General features: G+C 39.0%; 1 protein-coding gene across 3 annotated transcripts in view; it reads left to right on the forward strand.

Annotated features, from left to right (window-relative positions):
* The window catches only part of NELL1 (neural EGFL like 1), a 720,354-nt gene that overhangs the window by 192,310 nt on the left and 512,838 nt on the right, over positions 1 to 15,206 (forward strand). For all 3 annotated transcript variants that reach the window (XM_069469705.1, XM_069469706.1, XM_069469704.1), the window contains one exon: positions 1,377 to 1,476. In XM_069469705.1, the coding sequence (XP_069325806.1) occupies positions 1,377 to 1,476 (100 nt within the window). The remainder of the gene's footprint in view (positions 1 to 1,376; positions 1,477 to 15,206) is intronic.

The raw sequence follows: 15,206 nt of genomic DNA on the forward strand, positions 1-15,206 counted from the left end.
CAAGGTGCGGAATGCCAGAGGCTTGACTGTCTGGGTTGGAAATTCTAAGAAAGGAAGTCATGGTGCAAATAATCTAAAAGATGCATGGTTGGGAATTTATATGTGACATTTAAAGTTATGTTTCTGTTCATACTTGAGAATGGCTGTGCCTGATATAATGGGAGTTCTTGCCAAATTAGAGAACTGTGGGATACTGGGACGACAGTCTTTTGGAGATGGAAAACTCAGTATCTCCTGCACCCTTCTTGGTTGTGCAGCCCCGCTCCACCCTCTTCCAACTATGTGGGGAACTACCTTTTAGCCTTAAATGAGACTCCCCTTCTTAAGCTTGCTGCTTGGTTGCCTTAAGCATCTCCTTAAGAATGGGAGAGAAAAACTAAATGTTTTAGATAAAATAGGGGACTCTCAAACCTTTTTTAAAAATGGTAATTAATGGACTGATTTTTAAAAATCAGCATAAAACTAAACACAGATGCTAGTAATATCAACAAAGAAGACCTTAGATGAAGTAAGGTCATAGAGATTCACCTTATGAATATTTAACATTTTATTGTAAGTGACTTATATCTAGGGAAAATCTAGTGCTCATCTAACTGACCCTCTTTCAGTTCATTCATACCTACGTACCTTGGCACTTGGCTGTTGCCTCTACTAGGAAAGTCTCTTCCTCCTTTATTCCGTTATTCAAGTTCCCTCAAACGTGGCATCTTCATAATTTCACCCCACCTGGGCAGAATTAGTAATTTTCCCATGACACATTATAATCCCTTTATTAGAGCACATTTTTAGGACTCACTGTACTATATTATGGTTTCTAGTTTAAGAGGTTGTTTCCGCCCCCCCCTTCCCTTCCATCCAAACTATGAGCTCATCAAGAGCGTGGAAAATGTCTTCTTTATCTTTGGGTTCACAATGCCTGGTATCCAGGAGAGGGCTGGAACTGGCTCACGTAAGCTCACTGTACAGAACTTCTCAGCTTTGCTTTCAGTAAGATCATGTTGGTAGCTCCAATTCAGCTATCAGTAAAGTATTTACAGCACAGAAATTAGTAAATGTTACAAATTAGGCCTTTTCCACCCATGAGACAATTGTTAAACATATATCAGTATATCAATGACAACATCCTTCTGCTCCATTAGAAGATACTTAAAAACTGTTGAAATTGTGGCTCTTTTGCGGTACGAAAGGGAAATTTATCTTTTTTTCTGGGAGTCTCATCTATTTAATTTGTGATGTTCCCATTTTTAGTAGAATTCCTGGGAATGTTAATTATTGTACCTCGTTATCACTGCAGGCTATTAACAAAGAGCTGTATGAGTTTGTATCATTGACTAAAAATATGAACATTTTTTTTTTCCTCAATATTTGGCTTCCAGGGTGGAGTTTTAGTAAAAATTACAGAAATGTGCCCTCCTTTGAACTGCTCAGAAAAGGATCACATTCTTCCAGAGAATCAGTGCTGCAGTGTCTGTAGAGGTAAGTGAGCTTGGTGGTGGCTGGTGCTTGGGGTGGGGCTTGGAGTGGCCTTGCCGGGTGTGAGGGTTTAGTGAATAGTGCGTCTAAAACCCTTTAAGAAACTTGAATATCCTATTTACCTCTCTCAGTCATAGTCTTTTCAATTATAAATTGAGGGTAATAATAGTATCTACTTCATAATACTGCTGTGAAGATTAAATGGGATAATGTATAAGCACCTAGCATCATGCCTAGCATGTGATAAACGTGCAATAAATGATAGTTCCTATAATAATGTTAATGATAGTTCCTATAATAATAACCATTATCATCATTGTTACATTTTTCGCTGAGTGGGATCAGGAAGCATTCTTTTTAGCCCTGTACACGGGCCAATTCCTATCTCTGATAGAGAATGACATGGTGAATCCTTACTCATAGGTTAGATTCATATGCAACTTTTTTACTTCCTGTAAGGAAATATGCTTCAAATAAGTAACATCTTACTGCTAATTATTTCTTGGGCAGAAATTGGTCTACCTCCTCTTCTTGGAATTCCCTTCATCTCTATGCTTATTCTTTTTAAAAATTTTTATTTTTGTTTTTAAAATTGATGTGCAATAGTTGTACACATTTTGGGGTTACATATATGTGATATTTTCATACTTGTATACAATGTGTACTGATCAAATAGGGTCATATCACCTCAAACATTTATCTTTATGTTAAGAGCATTATAATTATTCTCTTTTAGCTATTTTGAAATATACCATAAACTATTATTAAACATAATTTTCCCATTATACCATTGAATACTAGATCTTATTTCTTCTATCTAACTGTATTTTTTTTAACCCATTAGCCAAATTCTCTTCACCCCCCCTTCCCTTCCCACCTTCCTAAATTTATTCTTATTTCTTCAAACTTTAGCTCGATCATCACTTCCTCTCTGAAACTTCTCACCCAGGCAGAATTAGATGGATTAGGAGAACCTGGAATTTGTTCAGAATCTTAAAAAACAAATCCAGTTAAACTCATAGCTATTATTCTGAAACTATATCTGCCACAAATATTCTCAAATACCCACTAAGTTGTATCCATTTTGGCTCAGCGTTGAAGCTTCTAGAGGCAAGGAGGACCCAGCAGCCTAGCAGTTTAGCTCAGGTAACCTCATATTTAACTTTTTTCTATCTTTTCTCTAGCACAAGGATTGGAAAACATTTTTTCATAAAGGGCCACGGAGTAAATACTTCAGGCTTTGGGGACCAGAGGGTTTCTGTTACAACTATTCAATTCTGCTTTTAGCATGAAAGCAGCATAGATCATAGGTATATAAATGGATGTGGCTATGTTCCAATAAAACTTTATTTACAAGGACAGATGGCAGCCTGTAATTTGTTTACCCCTTTCCCTAGTACCTTCTGATACATAAAAATACTTTATATTTTATCATGGTGTGTTTTCAGCTTAGGCTTTCTGTAGTTGGTCACGAGAGAGAGAGATGCTTTGGTACAATTCTTAGGAAAATTTGTTATATTGATAACCAAGAATGGCTCTGAGAATCAGTGACATGTTAACCGTGCTATCAGAATATCTACCTTGATTTATCTGCTTTCATGACTATAACATCTTTGCAGCTGGATGCTTTAGAAATAGTTGAAGATGGAGTGGAATGTTCAGAGGGATGCATTTATTGGTAACCGATAGGGTGGTTAGGTAGGTCTTATAATTTAACGCAAAATCTATCACTTGCTATTTGTTGAAGTGCCAAATGGGACCCAGTTTATGTAAATCCTTTCTGATTTATGGTTTCATTAGAGCAGAATCATTGATTAGGCCACAGAAATTCAAGAGGGATTTCATTGCTCTGACCCAATTTACAATAAAACTGGTGCCACTGCCTCTGTCAGCGCTTGTCGAGGATGAATGTCCTTCGCCAATGAAGGTGCTGAGAGAGGTGACATCTCATTGAAAAGCACTCATACAGGATTTCCACTGCTAGAAATCTGGTGGCTTTTACCAAACCTGACTCAGCTTAGAGGGAACAGTAGGAGGCGGGAGTGAGACTTCATAGGTTTGATTTTAGCCCGCGCCCATCTGTGAAATGGGGGGCTTTCTTCTTCTTCATACCTGTTTCCTTCTCATCCAGGAAGCCACCAGCTCTTTTATTTGGAAGCTGATGGTTTTCTCTGGAGGTGTGTGAAAGAATTATTTTATGCTGTTTGACAACTTTACATTTTGACATGAACTAGAACGTGTCTTCAGAAAACAAATGGTGGGGAAGGACTTTTTGTGGGAGGTGGTGGGGTGAATTAAACCGTTTGAATTTCTTCTATGTGACTCTCACCTTGGAATTCAGACCCTGGAATGAACGAGGCACTATTATGGACTAAGGCCCTTTGCAGTCCCATCTACTGTCATTACCTCCTTCCTCCTTGTTGACACATAGCAGAGGGAATCCTAGAACAGCCAGCCCCCTTGTCCCCATGCTGGGGCCTGCTCTGCACATCAGGCAGTCAGAAAATGAAAGGCATATTCATCTGGGCAGTGGGGTATCTCTTCTTCATGAAACCCTACGATTTAAGTGACAATTAACAAAAAATCAATTCAGACAAGCTCAGAGCTCAATGGTCTTGATCTATATGCTCTCCCTGCATTTTCCTCCATATCTCTTAATTCCAATTTATTTCTCAAGAGCATCATTAGAAGTAACATAATGGTTTCTTAGAATTTTGTAAAAAATACTTTCCTTCTTTAACTTCTATTTGTTTTTTACCTTTTCCTCTGCTTTCATGTTTTCTGAGTGGAGTGTTGCAAGAGGAGGAGGGGGTTGGACAATTACTATTCTGACAAGACATGGAAAGCCCAGTGGGCTCCTTCTATGGCACATTATTCAGTTTTTCTCACCCCCTTCTCCTTCGTCCGCTCTAAAATAGAAAGTAATGAAAAGGTGAGAAACACTCAATTTCTATGTAAAGTAATTTTCATCCTGCATGTAGAAAGGCTGCACCGTTTGCTTTGTGGACTGAGATTGTCCACAGACTTCCAGGCAGCAAGTAAGCAGAGAGGTGGGACTCGGATGAGCTGAAATGCATATTTCAGGACAAGCACTGTGACATGGTACAGCTGTATGGCTTCTGCCACCCTGATGTTATTGATTACAGAAACCAAAGTGGCTGTTGCCTTTCCATACTTGCATGGAAGGCCCTTCAATTAGCATATTTATCATCTTTCTCTTACTGTGATGTCAGGTCATTAGTCTGAGGGAAATCACCCCATGAGAGCATCATTCCTCAGAGTCTAAGTCAAAACCCTTCTCATGCCTACCTGGAGAATCTGAAGTTTTCCAAGGTTTGTTTTCATTCGGACTCTGATGAGCTGCCCTACCTGGGGAGACTTCAACTGGGAATTTGAGAAAACTGCCAAAAAGTAGTTTTTGCTTTCTGACCCCAATTGGGCTAATTATATAACATCCATAGGGATGTTATATAATTATATAACATCCCTAGGGATGTTATATAATTATATAAAATATAAAATAAAAGGCTTTCTAATCTTTTTTTATATAACATCTGTCTTAATGATCACATTTTATGAATCAATTCTTTAAATGTAGGAGACAAGATGGGGTGAAGATATAGTTCTTACCGTATAGAATGTTTCTGTCATTTTCATGTCAGTGACTCTGAATGACATTATTTTCAGTACCAGCTGATGAGCTATATTTACTCTGTATGTGAAAGAAGGTTAAAACCCATTTTGCTGAGTTATAACTTGTTTCCTCAAGTTCTAACTTGTTAGCTTGATTATGAAGTTAATTTTTTTGACTAAGTCTTACCATTTTCTTATATGGTTGCCCCTCCCCACCCCCTTCATTGACTAATCAAGATGAAAGGTGCAGACTATAGCTTTACATTAAATTTTCCTCTTTGTAGGAATTAAACCTAAGATCTTACAGTTAAGAGAAACAGGCCCTGCCTGACTTACAATGTGTTTTGTATCAACAGAACTGGTATTCAAACTAGGGGCCTAGACACGTTGCCTCTTCAAATCTTGGGTCATGCCGAATGCTGTAGCTAATTCCTCTGACCTTTAGAGAAAGAATGAAGGTAGCCAGCAGCACAGGTGGTTAAATCCACAGGGCTGTGGGTGCAGCTGATGTCCCCCCTGGGAAAAGAACTACAGAACAGTCAGGGAGGAGACAAGCAACAGGGATCAAGGTGGTGGACGCTGGCGGGGAGAAGCCGCTGTGCCGTTGCTGGGGCTCAAGGTCTCGGTTACTGGCAGCACCACCCAGAACTTCCCGAGTCACAGCCGCAGCTTTTCTCTGATGCCTCGGGACAGTCTGTGCTGACGGCATGAAACTTGCCCTCCTCACTGCGTTGAGGTACTGGCTGCAGCAGGAGCCGGCCCGCTTGAAGTGTGAGACCGGTAGGTGGAGAAGGGGAGTGGGCACTGGAGTGACATCTGTGCCCCCGCCAGGGGAGAAGTAATAAAAGTGTGAAGGTAGGCCTGGCAGAAAGGAATTGCTCATGAATTTCTGGTGCTCTCAGAGAGTGAGAAAAAGAAAAGTCAACAATCTTGCCCATGTGTTTTCAGGACCACTCCAGGGAAACACCCCCATCATTCGGCCCATCCCAAAATGTTTGACACATTCCTCAGGGTTTTATTACTCTCATAATCAGCTTTCATTGTATCTTCAATATCGCCAATGACTTTGGAGGATTTTGCTGCATGTTTATGACTTTCAGTGTTGGGAAAAAAGTTCTTTCCAACATCTGTTCCAAATGTGTTTATCTGTAATTTTAATTCATGCTCACTTGCCTTGTCATCTGGCCTGAACTGAAATCAGTTGAGATTATTTGTACTATTTAAGATTTTATGCCCTTCAACTCAACCCTCCCAAAGAGTCTGGGTGAAGTGATTTTTTTTCTCTTCCAGTCTTCCTCATCATTTTATGTGAATTTATAATTGAAATGGTTTTGGAGAGAGGATTTCAGGGTATCTGAGGTGAAGAGAGACCTGGAAAGCAGGCATTTAATGAGAATGTAAGATGGAGGAACTGGCAGTTTGGGGATGGGCCAGGTCTTCTGCATATTGACAGATGGGATCTGATCAAAATCCCTGTAACTGCAGGCTAAAGTGGACTAGAGAGACAGAGCTGTAAGTTCAACTGTTGAGGCTGGGAACAGAGGATGTGTGAAGGAGCATCTTAGGGAGTACATGCATTCCATGGCCCTGAAGGTGCTACAACGGATTGGGGTCTAGGAAGCCTCCGGAGGGAGGCACATTGCATCAGAAAGAAGACCTGAAACTAAGGCTAGGCCCTGAAGTGACAAGAAGACCCTTAAATGTTGACTCTTGTAGAAGAAACCAATTGCTTTCTAAAATAAAACCTGTAAGAGTCTGGAGCTCAGTCTCTTAACAGGCCAGTCCTGATGGCTTAACCTTCTGTGCACAAAAAGCTAAAGGGACATTCTCACCCTCAAAGGCCCAGGCTTCTCCTGTGGTGGGTATGTTGGTTGTAGAGTACATAAGGGCATTCAGTTCTCATAAAGGATCTTTGGGCTATATCCCTCTTAATCATTAGTCCATGGGTAGAGCTGACTCCATACCTCTGAGGCATATGGAATATGCTGTCCTCAGCCAACCATTACTCCTTACATGAATTTAAAGGTTAGACAGGCAGTAGTGGATGTGAGAGGCATTGACTTTCTGAGATTTGGGTTAAGGCAGAGGAATCTGGAGTGCATTTTTAGATCGTCCAGGTACATGATTTCAAAGATAAACCACCTGACCTGCTGGGGGTTACATTAGGGATAGGAGAATTGAGGGGCAGCACTGGTATTCTATATGGAGTCCAACTTTAACTATTTTAGAGATGCTAAGTCCTGCTCAGGTGTTGTGGCCTATTCATTCCTTGTTGTAGAAGGAGTCATTAAGGCGCATATCCATCATTGGCTGCCAAGGCTAGAGATAAAGCAAAATGAATAGATGATTTTGCCATAATTCTACGTTATATTATACTTATAAAGAGTACTGGAAACAGAACTTTAGATCCAGACCACTAGGAGGAGTCCAAATTTTAGAGTGCCCCAACCAGAGAAGAAAGTGTGACCTCAACGTTTATGTTACATCATTAATTTTCGTGTACATGTCATGGACACGTGCTGCTCCATGCCTTTGGAACTCTGTGTCCTGCCAGCACCACTCATCCTTCACATCTTCTTGTGTTAGGACCCTTCTGTGTGATACATTCCTGGGGCACCTTGACCCCTCTCTATCATATGATCCCCTTCTAATCCAATGCTCAAAGTCAGTCATCTCAGCTAGAGCATAAGATGAATGAGGACATGTTTATGGTATTCTTTGCTCTAGCCCTATTGCCTGGCACAGTGCCCAGGCACATGCTAGGTGCTTATTTGTTGAGCCAATGAATGGCATCTCTACTAGGAACTAAAATTAAAGGAGGGGGTCTGAGTGAAACCTGAAGCCTCATTTCAGTGGATTATGTGTGCTTTTTCTGAGCGTTTTCTCATTTTAACTACTTAAGTGTGAGCTCCAAGTGGGTCTTACTCATCTTGGTATTTCATCCATGGGTGGTATTCTCTTGTATGCCAAATTATTTTTCCTCTGACATTGAGTTCCCAAGCAATGAGTAATAATGGAGTGTTTCCTGGAAAAAGAAACAAATTTGTTTCTTTGTAAAGCTTCTAGGCATTTCATGGACTAGATCAGTGGTCTCCAACCTTTTTGGCGCCAGGGACCAGTTTCATGGAAGACAATTTTTCCATGAACCAGTGGGAGAGGATGGTTTTGGGATGATTCAAGTGCATTACATTTATCGTGCAGTCAAACCTCTCTGCTAATGATAATCTGTATTTGCAGCCTCTCCCCAGCACTAGCATCACTGCTTCAGCTCCACCTCAGATCATCAGGCATTAGATTCTCATGAGGAGTGCACAACCTAGATCCTTCATGTGTACAGTTTACAGTAGGGTTTGTGCTCCTATGAGAATCTAATGCCATGCTGATCTGACTTGAGGTGGAACTTATGTGGTGATGCTAATGATGGGGAGTGGCTGTAAATACAGATGAAGCTTTGCTGGCTCGTCACTCATCTCCTGCTCTGCAGCCTCATTTCTAACAGGCTATGGGCTGGTACCAGTCCATGGCCCAGGGGATGGGGACTGCAGGACGAGGCGATGCTAATGGCTGGTGGTCTTCTCAGGCCAGGGTCAGCATTCCTTGAATTTCCCTTGATGATTAAAATCATGGCTGGGCAGTCATGTTAGGTGGTAGGGAGAGATTGGGAATCCTATTTGAATTTTTAATATCTATTTCATTCATCACTTACTAGCTGTGTAACTGCTGGGAAAGTAGTTAACCTCTTTGAGACTCAGTTTATTAATTTTTAAAACACTCTTTTAATTCTAATTTTGAAGGACTCTGAGGATTTATTCATTAACTCAATGATTATTGAATGCCTGTAATGTGCTGGATATTATCTTAGGTACAATGTGAATAGACTTTCCCGGTCCTTTCCCTTGTAGAAGTGAGCTTCTAATGGGTAGACAAACATTCACCAAATAAACACAGAGATAAGCTCAAAATAAGTAGTTGTGATAACTGCTATGAATAAAAAGATTAAGATGGTATGTGAGAGAATAATGGGGCTTAATTTAGACTTGGAGGACAAGGAAGCCTTCTCTGAATAGATTTATATGTGTATATGTGTGTGTTTGTGTGTGTGTATATATGTATTCTTTTTTATTTTTTTTTATTTCAGCATATTACAGGGCTAAAAATGTTTAGGTTGCATATATTGCCTTCGCCCTACCTCAGTCAGAGCTTCAAGCATGTCCATCCCCCAGATGGTGTGCACCATACCCATTAGGTGTGAATGTATCCATCCCCTCCTTCCCTGCCCACCTGCCCAACACCCGATGAATGTTACTACTATATGTGTACTTAAGTGTTGATCAGTTAGTAACAATTTGATGGTGAGTACATGTGGTGCTTGTTTTTCCATGCTTCTGATACTTCACTTAGTAGAATGGGCTTCAGCTCTATCCAGGATAATACAAGAGGTGCTAGATCACCATTGTTTTTTGTGGCTGAGTAGAACTCCATGGTATACATATACCACATTTTATTAATCCACTCATGTATTGATGTATTCCTTTAAAAATTTTTACCCAACTTTATTAAAGTATAACTGACACATAAAATTGTATTTATAGACTATAGTGTGATGTTTTGATGTATGGATACATTGTGAAATGATTAAATCAATTCAGTTAACTTATGCATCACCACTTCATACACTGATTTTTTTTTTTTTTTGTGGTGGAAAATTTGAGATCTACTCTCTTAGCTATTTTCCAGTATACACTGTGTTATTATTAACTGGATGGGTTTTTCTTATTATTGCTGTGGGATGGAAGAGGAAGAGAAAGATTCAAGAGGTATTTATGAAACAAAATTGACAGAACTTGAGGAGGGCTGGTATTTGATGAGCCAAGACAAAGATGACTCCTAGTTTTCTGGTTTGGGTGGAGAAAGGTGCCACAGATGGATGTGGACAGCCTAGGGAGTGTGGAATTTTGGGAGGTAAGATGGAGAGTTCAGTGCTAGCAGAATGAGCTATATGATGCCTGCAAGGACATCGGAATGGAATGTCAGTGGCCTGTTGGCTGTAATGACATGTCGTATGTAAGGTGGGACATGCCAGACAGTGTTATTTCCTGTGCTCTTAGAGGGGACTGTGAGTCCTCATTATTGCTTCTAGAAAAAGGTAGATGTTCTTAACCAGAGGCCAGAAATGATCTGGAACAAGCGTTGGCCCAGATGTAATTACTGGTCCTAAATGGACCAATTTTTAAAATTTTACAGGAAGTGGAAGGGTTTCAATCCACAAACACTGTCAAGAGAATCATCGTTAGTGGATGTTTATGCCCCCAGGTATTTAAATCTGAGAATAATTATTTTCTTAGTGGTCCTAACAAGAATTTTAGAGTCAAATAATGACTCTGTCACTTACTGGCTGTGTTACCTTGGAGAAAAGTCTCAGCCACATTTTCCTAATTTGTAAAGTGGAAATAATAGTAATCTTCAGGGTTTTTATGAGGGTTTAATGAAATAGTGTATATAATATGTTTACCACTATGCCTGGCATGTTGGAAGACGTCAATAAATAGCACCTTTTTATAATTATGCTCTTCTTTGTATTTGGGTCAGTGCTAGTTAAAAGATGGCACTGTGTGCTTCTAATTACAGAATAATTTCAAAGATTCTAGAGTCACTTATTAAAAATAACCAAGTAAAAAAACTTGACTGTTGGGCAGTTTGTTTTGTGTGTGTGTGTGTGTCTGTGTGTGTGTGTCTGTCTGTCTGTGTTCTATAATCTGGTTATAGTTTCTAATTCAAAAAAAAGAGAAAGAAAGAAATTGATATTTAGGAAAGAGGGTGACTTTCAGGAGTCTCCTGCATCAGGCTGTGTTGATAACCAGCTGAAGAACAAAATGCACCAGAGTCTAGCTGTAGGACTTGAGAGAGAGAGGGTGGGTAGCCACTGAAGACAAATGTCTGGGAAGGGAAGATGTGTATCTTAAATGTCATGCTATTCAGACACGTAAGATAAGAAAGATAAAGCCTTTAGATGAATTCTGAAATGTGGAGAATTAATTGAGGATTTATGACTTGGCAGCCAACTCAAATGCTGAGGTGGGGTTTTAAGAATGATCATGGCCAGGTTGGGTGAGATAAGTGTTCTAAAGCTGGATTGTGGTGACAGCTGCACAACTGCGTAAATTTACTAAGAATCTTGAAAGTTTATACTTACAATAGGCGAGTTTTATGTAAATTATACCTCAATAAAATGTTTAGTGAAAGAAATATGGGGACTAGTAAGGGAGTCAAATTTGTCCTCCAGTTGATTAAGAGGGGATATCACATGCCACTATAGACTCATTCACCTCTTAATTTACTCTTTAATTTCCCCATCCATACTGCTTCCTGTTCATTTGTCCATCCATCCATCTATAAGCCATGCATCTATACAACTCTCCCTGCATGGGAAGTTTCTGGTTAAGAGAAATGAATCAGACATAGACCCTGACTTAAAGAAGCTGGAGTGTTGAAAGTTAGGCTGTTTTTGTTGAGAAGATTTGGAATTACCTGGCAGAAAATAAATGTATTTTGAGAATGAGAAGAAAGATAAATTTTGCTCTGTTTGAATATACACGTGCAAAAAGGATACCCTCTTTATCCTTTGTACCATAGAAAGCTTAGAAATTTGTTGCTCTTATGAGGACAGTGGAATAATCATTGATTAAGAACCCTGGCTTCAGTCAGACCTGGGTTATGGCTCTGTGTACCTTCCACAAGTGCACTGACTTCTCTGAGCTGCAATTGCCACATCTGTAAAATGAGGAAAATAATTCAGTTTCATAGAATTGTTACAGAATTAAATGGGATAGTGCATGTAAAACACTTAGCTAAGTGCCTAGAACATAGTATGTGTTCAATAATAGTTATTACTGTTATTACACCTGTGTCAGATGACTTAAGGTTCTCCAAACTTACTCTTCTCCTTCAAGGGTTGGTGTCCCATTTTTATTGCTAGAATCTGTGTCCTGCCCCTTTTCAAGTTTCTACCTGTCATGGTTTTTCATTATCTAGAAGTAATTTCTCCCTCTCTGAGACACTGTGACAATTATCATGCTCACGTCTCCCTTGACACAGATTGCCTTGTATTGACTCCATATGTGGCTCATCTCTCCTTAGAGTTTGTAATTTCCCTGTGGATAGAGAATGTAAACACATTTGCATTGTCCCCAGATGCTTGCATGGTACAGCAGCCCACAGAGTATGTGCCCCGTAAGTACTAAATGAATGATTACTCACTCACTTGTGCAGAAAGGTAAATGGACACTGAGGAAATATTGTTTGGACGCCTACCTTAATTTTAAACAGACACGTTTTTGGCATAATCGTCAGGCACAATCAAAGTGGATTTGACATTAAGGTCGGTTTGTCCCAGGGGACCTTCATTGTCCCTGAAATAAAATTTACCCAACTCCCTGCATTGTGATTTGAGATGGCACATGCTTGAAAGAGATAGGCATTGGAAATCCACGGTGTTTGAGGAGCTTTGTTCCACGCTGTCAAATGAATGTGTAACAGAAGGACAGTTAAGAGAACAGAAACATAGACAAAGAATACTTGTGATAAAGGATGTACACATGACATTGAGTCAAGCTTCGTAATGAAGGAAAATATGACAATTTAATCATTGATCAATTATGACATGGGAAGTGAAGTTCAGGTACTTCCTTTGGCTAAGAGAGCTGTCATGCCTAAAATTACCTCTTTGGTAGCAAAACATCAAGTACTTTTCCTACTGATGATTACCAAAAATCTTTCAAGCTCTTATAGAAGTCTTCTCAACTGTCAGAGGTTTCAGATTTCCAGCAAGTTACACTCTTGCTCTGATCTTGATTGAGGCAATTGCCAGCTAACAGGTCCAAGTAGTGAGGCTGGATGGAATACCACGCTCACCTAGGACTATGCATCTGTTTCTAATGTTCCAGTGAGTACTACATCTTTCACTTACTGCTGTGTGTGAGGATATATGACAGAGTGAGAATTCGTGGGCATAAGCATTAGGCAGACCTCATTGAGGGGAGCTCTGGCATCTCCACTTATTAGCTAGGTGTTGGTGAGTTTGGGTTTCTCTTTTCTATCTTGAAGTTGAGGATAACAGCATTATTAAGTTATTCTGAACTGTAGTCATTATCGTTAACAATATCATCATCAAAATCATCATCATCATCATCATCATCATCATCATCGTAGTGGCCAGTATTTATTGACCTCTCAGTGTGTATTTGGAACTGTTTCATGTGCTTTACATGGATTAGCCTAACTTTCTCAACAGCATATTAATAAGGCATATAATATTATCCCTATTTAAAACATCTAGTATAATGCCAGGCATATTATAGGTGTATGGATTTTGTTATTTTTATTCAATAACAATTATCACCTTTTAGAATAAGTATAGCCTGAATATTGTTGATTTAAAATTATTTCAAAGAAAACTAGTTCTATTAATAGAATGTCAGCACTGAAAGGAATTAAATTGGGAGTTTATTTAGTACAGTGATTTACATATTTTTAAGCCAGAAACTGTCATTCACATCTGTGTGTCAAAAATATGAAAGCATAACTATTCTACTTGAATCAGGGGCAGGGGACTTGAACTCTACATAACAACCCATGTGTGCCTAGGGCTCGGAGGAACACGGTCTGAAAATCACTGATTTCATCCATTCCTAGTATACATACTTAGATAGGCAAAGTGATTTATGCTATTATTTTAGCTGCAGATCCTGAATGATTAATTAGATCTCCTGACTTCTAGGCCCACTGTTTTCTATAAGACCGCAATATGTGATATAGCATAATAATTATTCATTAAAATATACTAATTTAAAGATGATAAAGCACCTTCATATGCTTTATCATATGTGATATCATATATCACAACTTTTGTGATGAATACAACCTATTCATCCTAGTTCACCTAAAAATGCTGTATAATATATAATAACTTTTGAATATTTGGTAGAGAGTAAGAACACAAAATAAAGAAGTCAGAGACCAGAGATATTGGAAAGGGATGATTCCATCGAGATAAGCAAGTACACTCGAGTTGGCGTTTTCCCTGAGTGCAGTTTCTGGTCTCTGGTGGTTTAGATTCTGGCTGCTAGAGGACACTGTGTGAGCAGACAGGAGACAGCCTGGGGCTCGTGTGAAATGCATAAATCAAGAACCCTGAAGGGTGAATCCCTCAGTGTGTGGACTAGGAGAAATTCACTCTCTGAAATGAGACTTTCTTGTCAGTCCTGACTCTGGATGGAGGTCTAGAGGAGAAAAGTTTGTGTTCCTGAAAGCTCAGGGCTAGAATTTATTCTACCTATGTGGCTCAATTCTCATGAACCAAGATAAAAATGTAGTTTAAAGTGATCTTGGGTTGATAGTTCCCTCAGGCACCTGACAAAAGCAAACACAAATCCTCTCTGAAAAAAATACAGCTTTAAAACCAAAACCTCAAATAACTCTCACAGATTAAATTTCAAAAAATATGAGCTCACAAATCAAAGAATCACTCAAAACCCAAGAAAATAAGCCGTGGTTCATGACACTGAACATAACAGACTACAAAATCAGATACACGAAGACTGAAGATAGTAGAATTATCAGTATGAAATATGCATATGTAATATGTTTAAAGAAATTTTTATAAAAAAATTAAAAAATGAAAGAATAAGAGACTATAAAATTTGACCAAGCAGATTAAAAAAGAATCAAATAGAATTCTAGAAAATGAAAATATAAAATATAATAAGTGACGTTAAAAATGGTAGGGGTGACTTAATGAGAATATGACACAGCTCAAGGGAGAATTAATAAACTGAAATATACATCTGGGGGTTACAAAGAATTCATATAAAGAAATGGAAATGGCAGATATGAAAGCAAGTCTAAGTAACACGGAGGAGAGCTTAAGAAGAAAGAACATTTACCTAATTAGAATTCAGAAAGAGAAAATAAAATGGTGAAGAGAGAATGTCTAACAAGTCAATACCTAAGAATTTTCCAAAATGATGAAAAATTTTATGAATCTTCTGATTCAGGAATCCCAGAAAATTCTAAATAAAAATAAATTCACACCTAGATACCTT

This window comes from Eulemur rufifrons, chromosome 6 (assembly GCF_041146395.1).
Source record: "Eulemur rufifrons isolate Redbay chromosome 6, OSU_ERuf_1, whole genome shotgun sequence".
Lineage (NCBI taxonomy): Eukaryota > Metazoa > Chordata > Mammalia > Primates > Lemuridae > Eulemur > Eulemur rufifrons.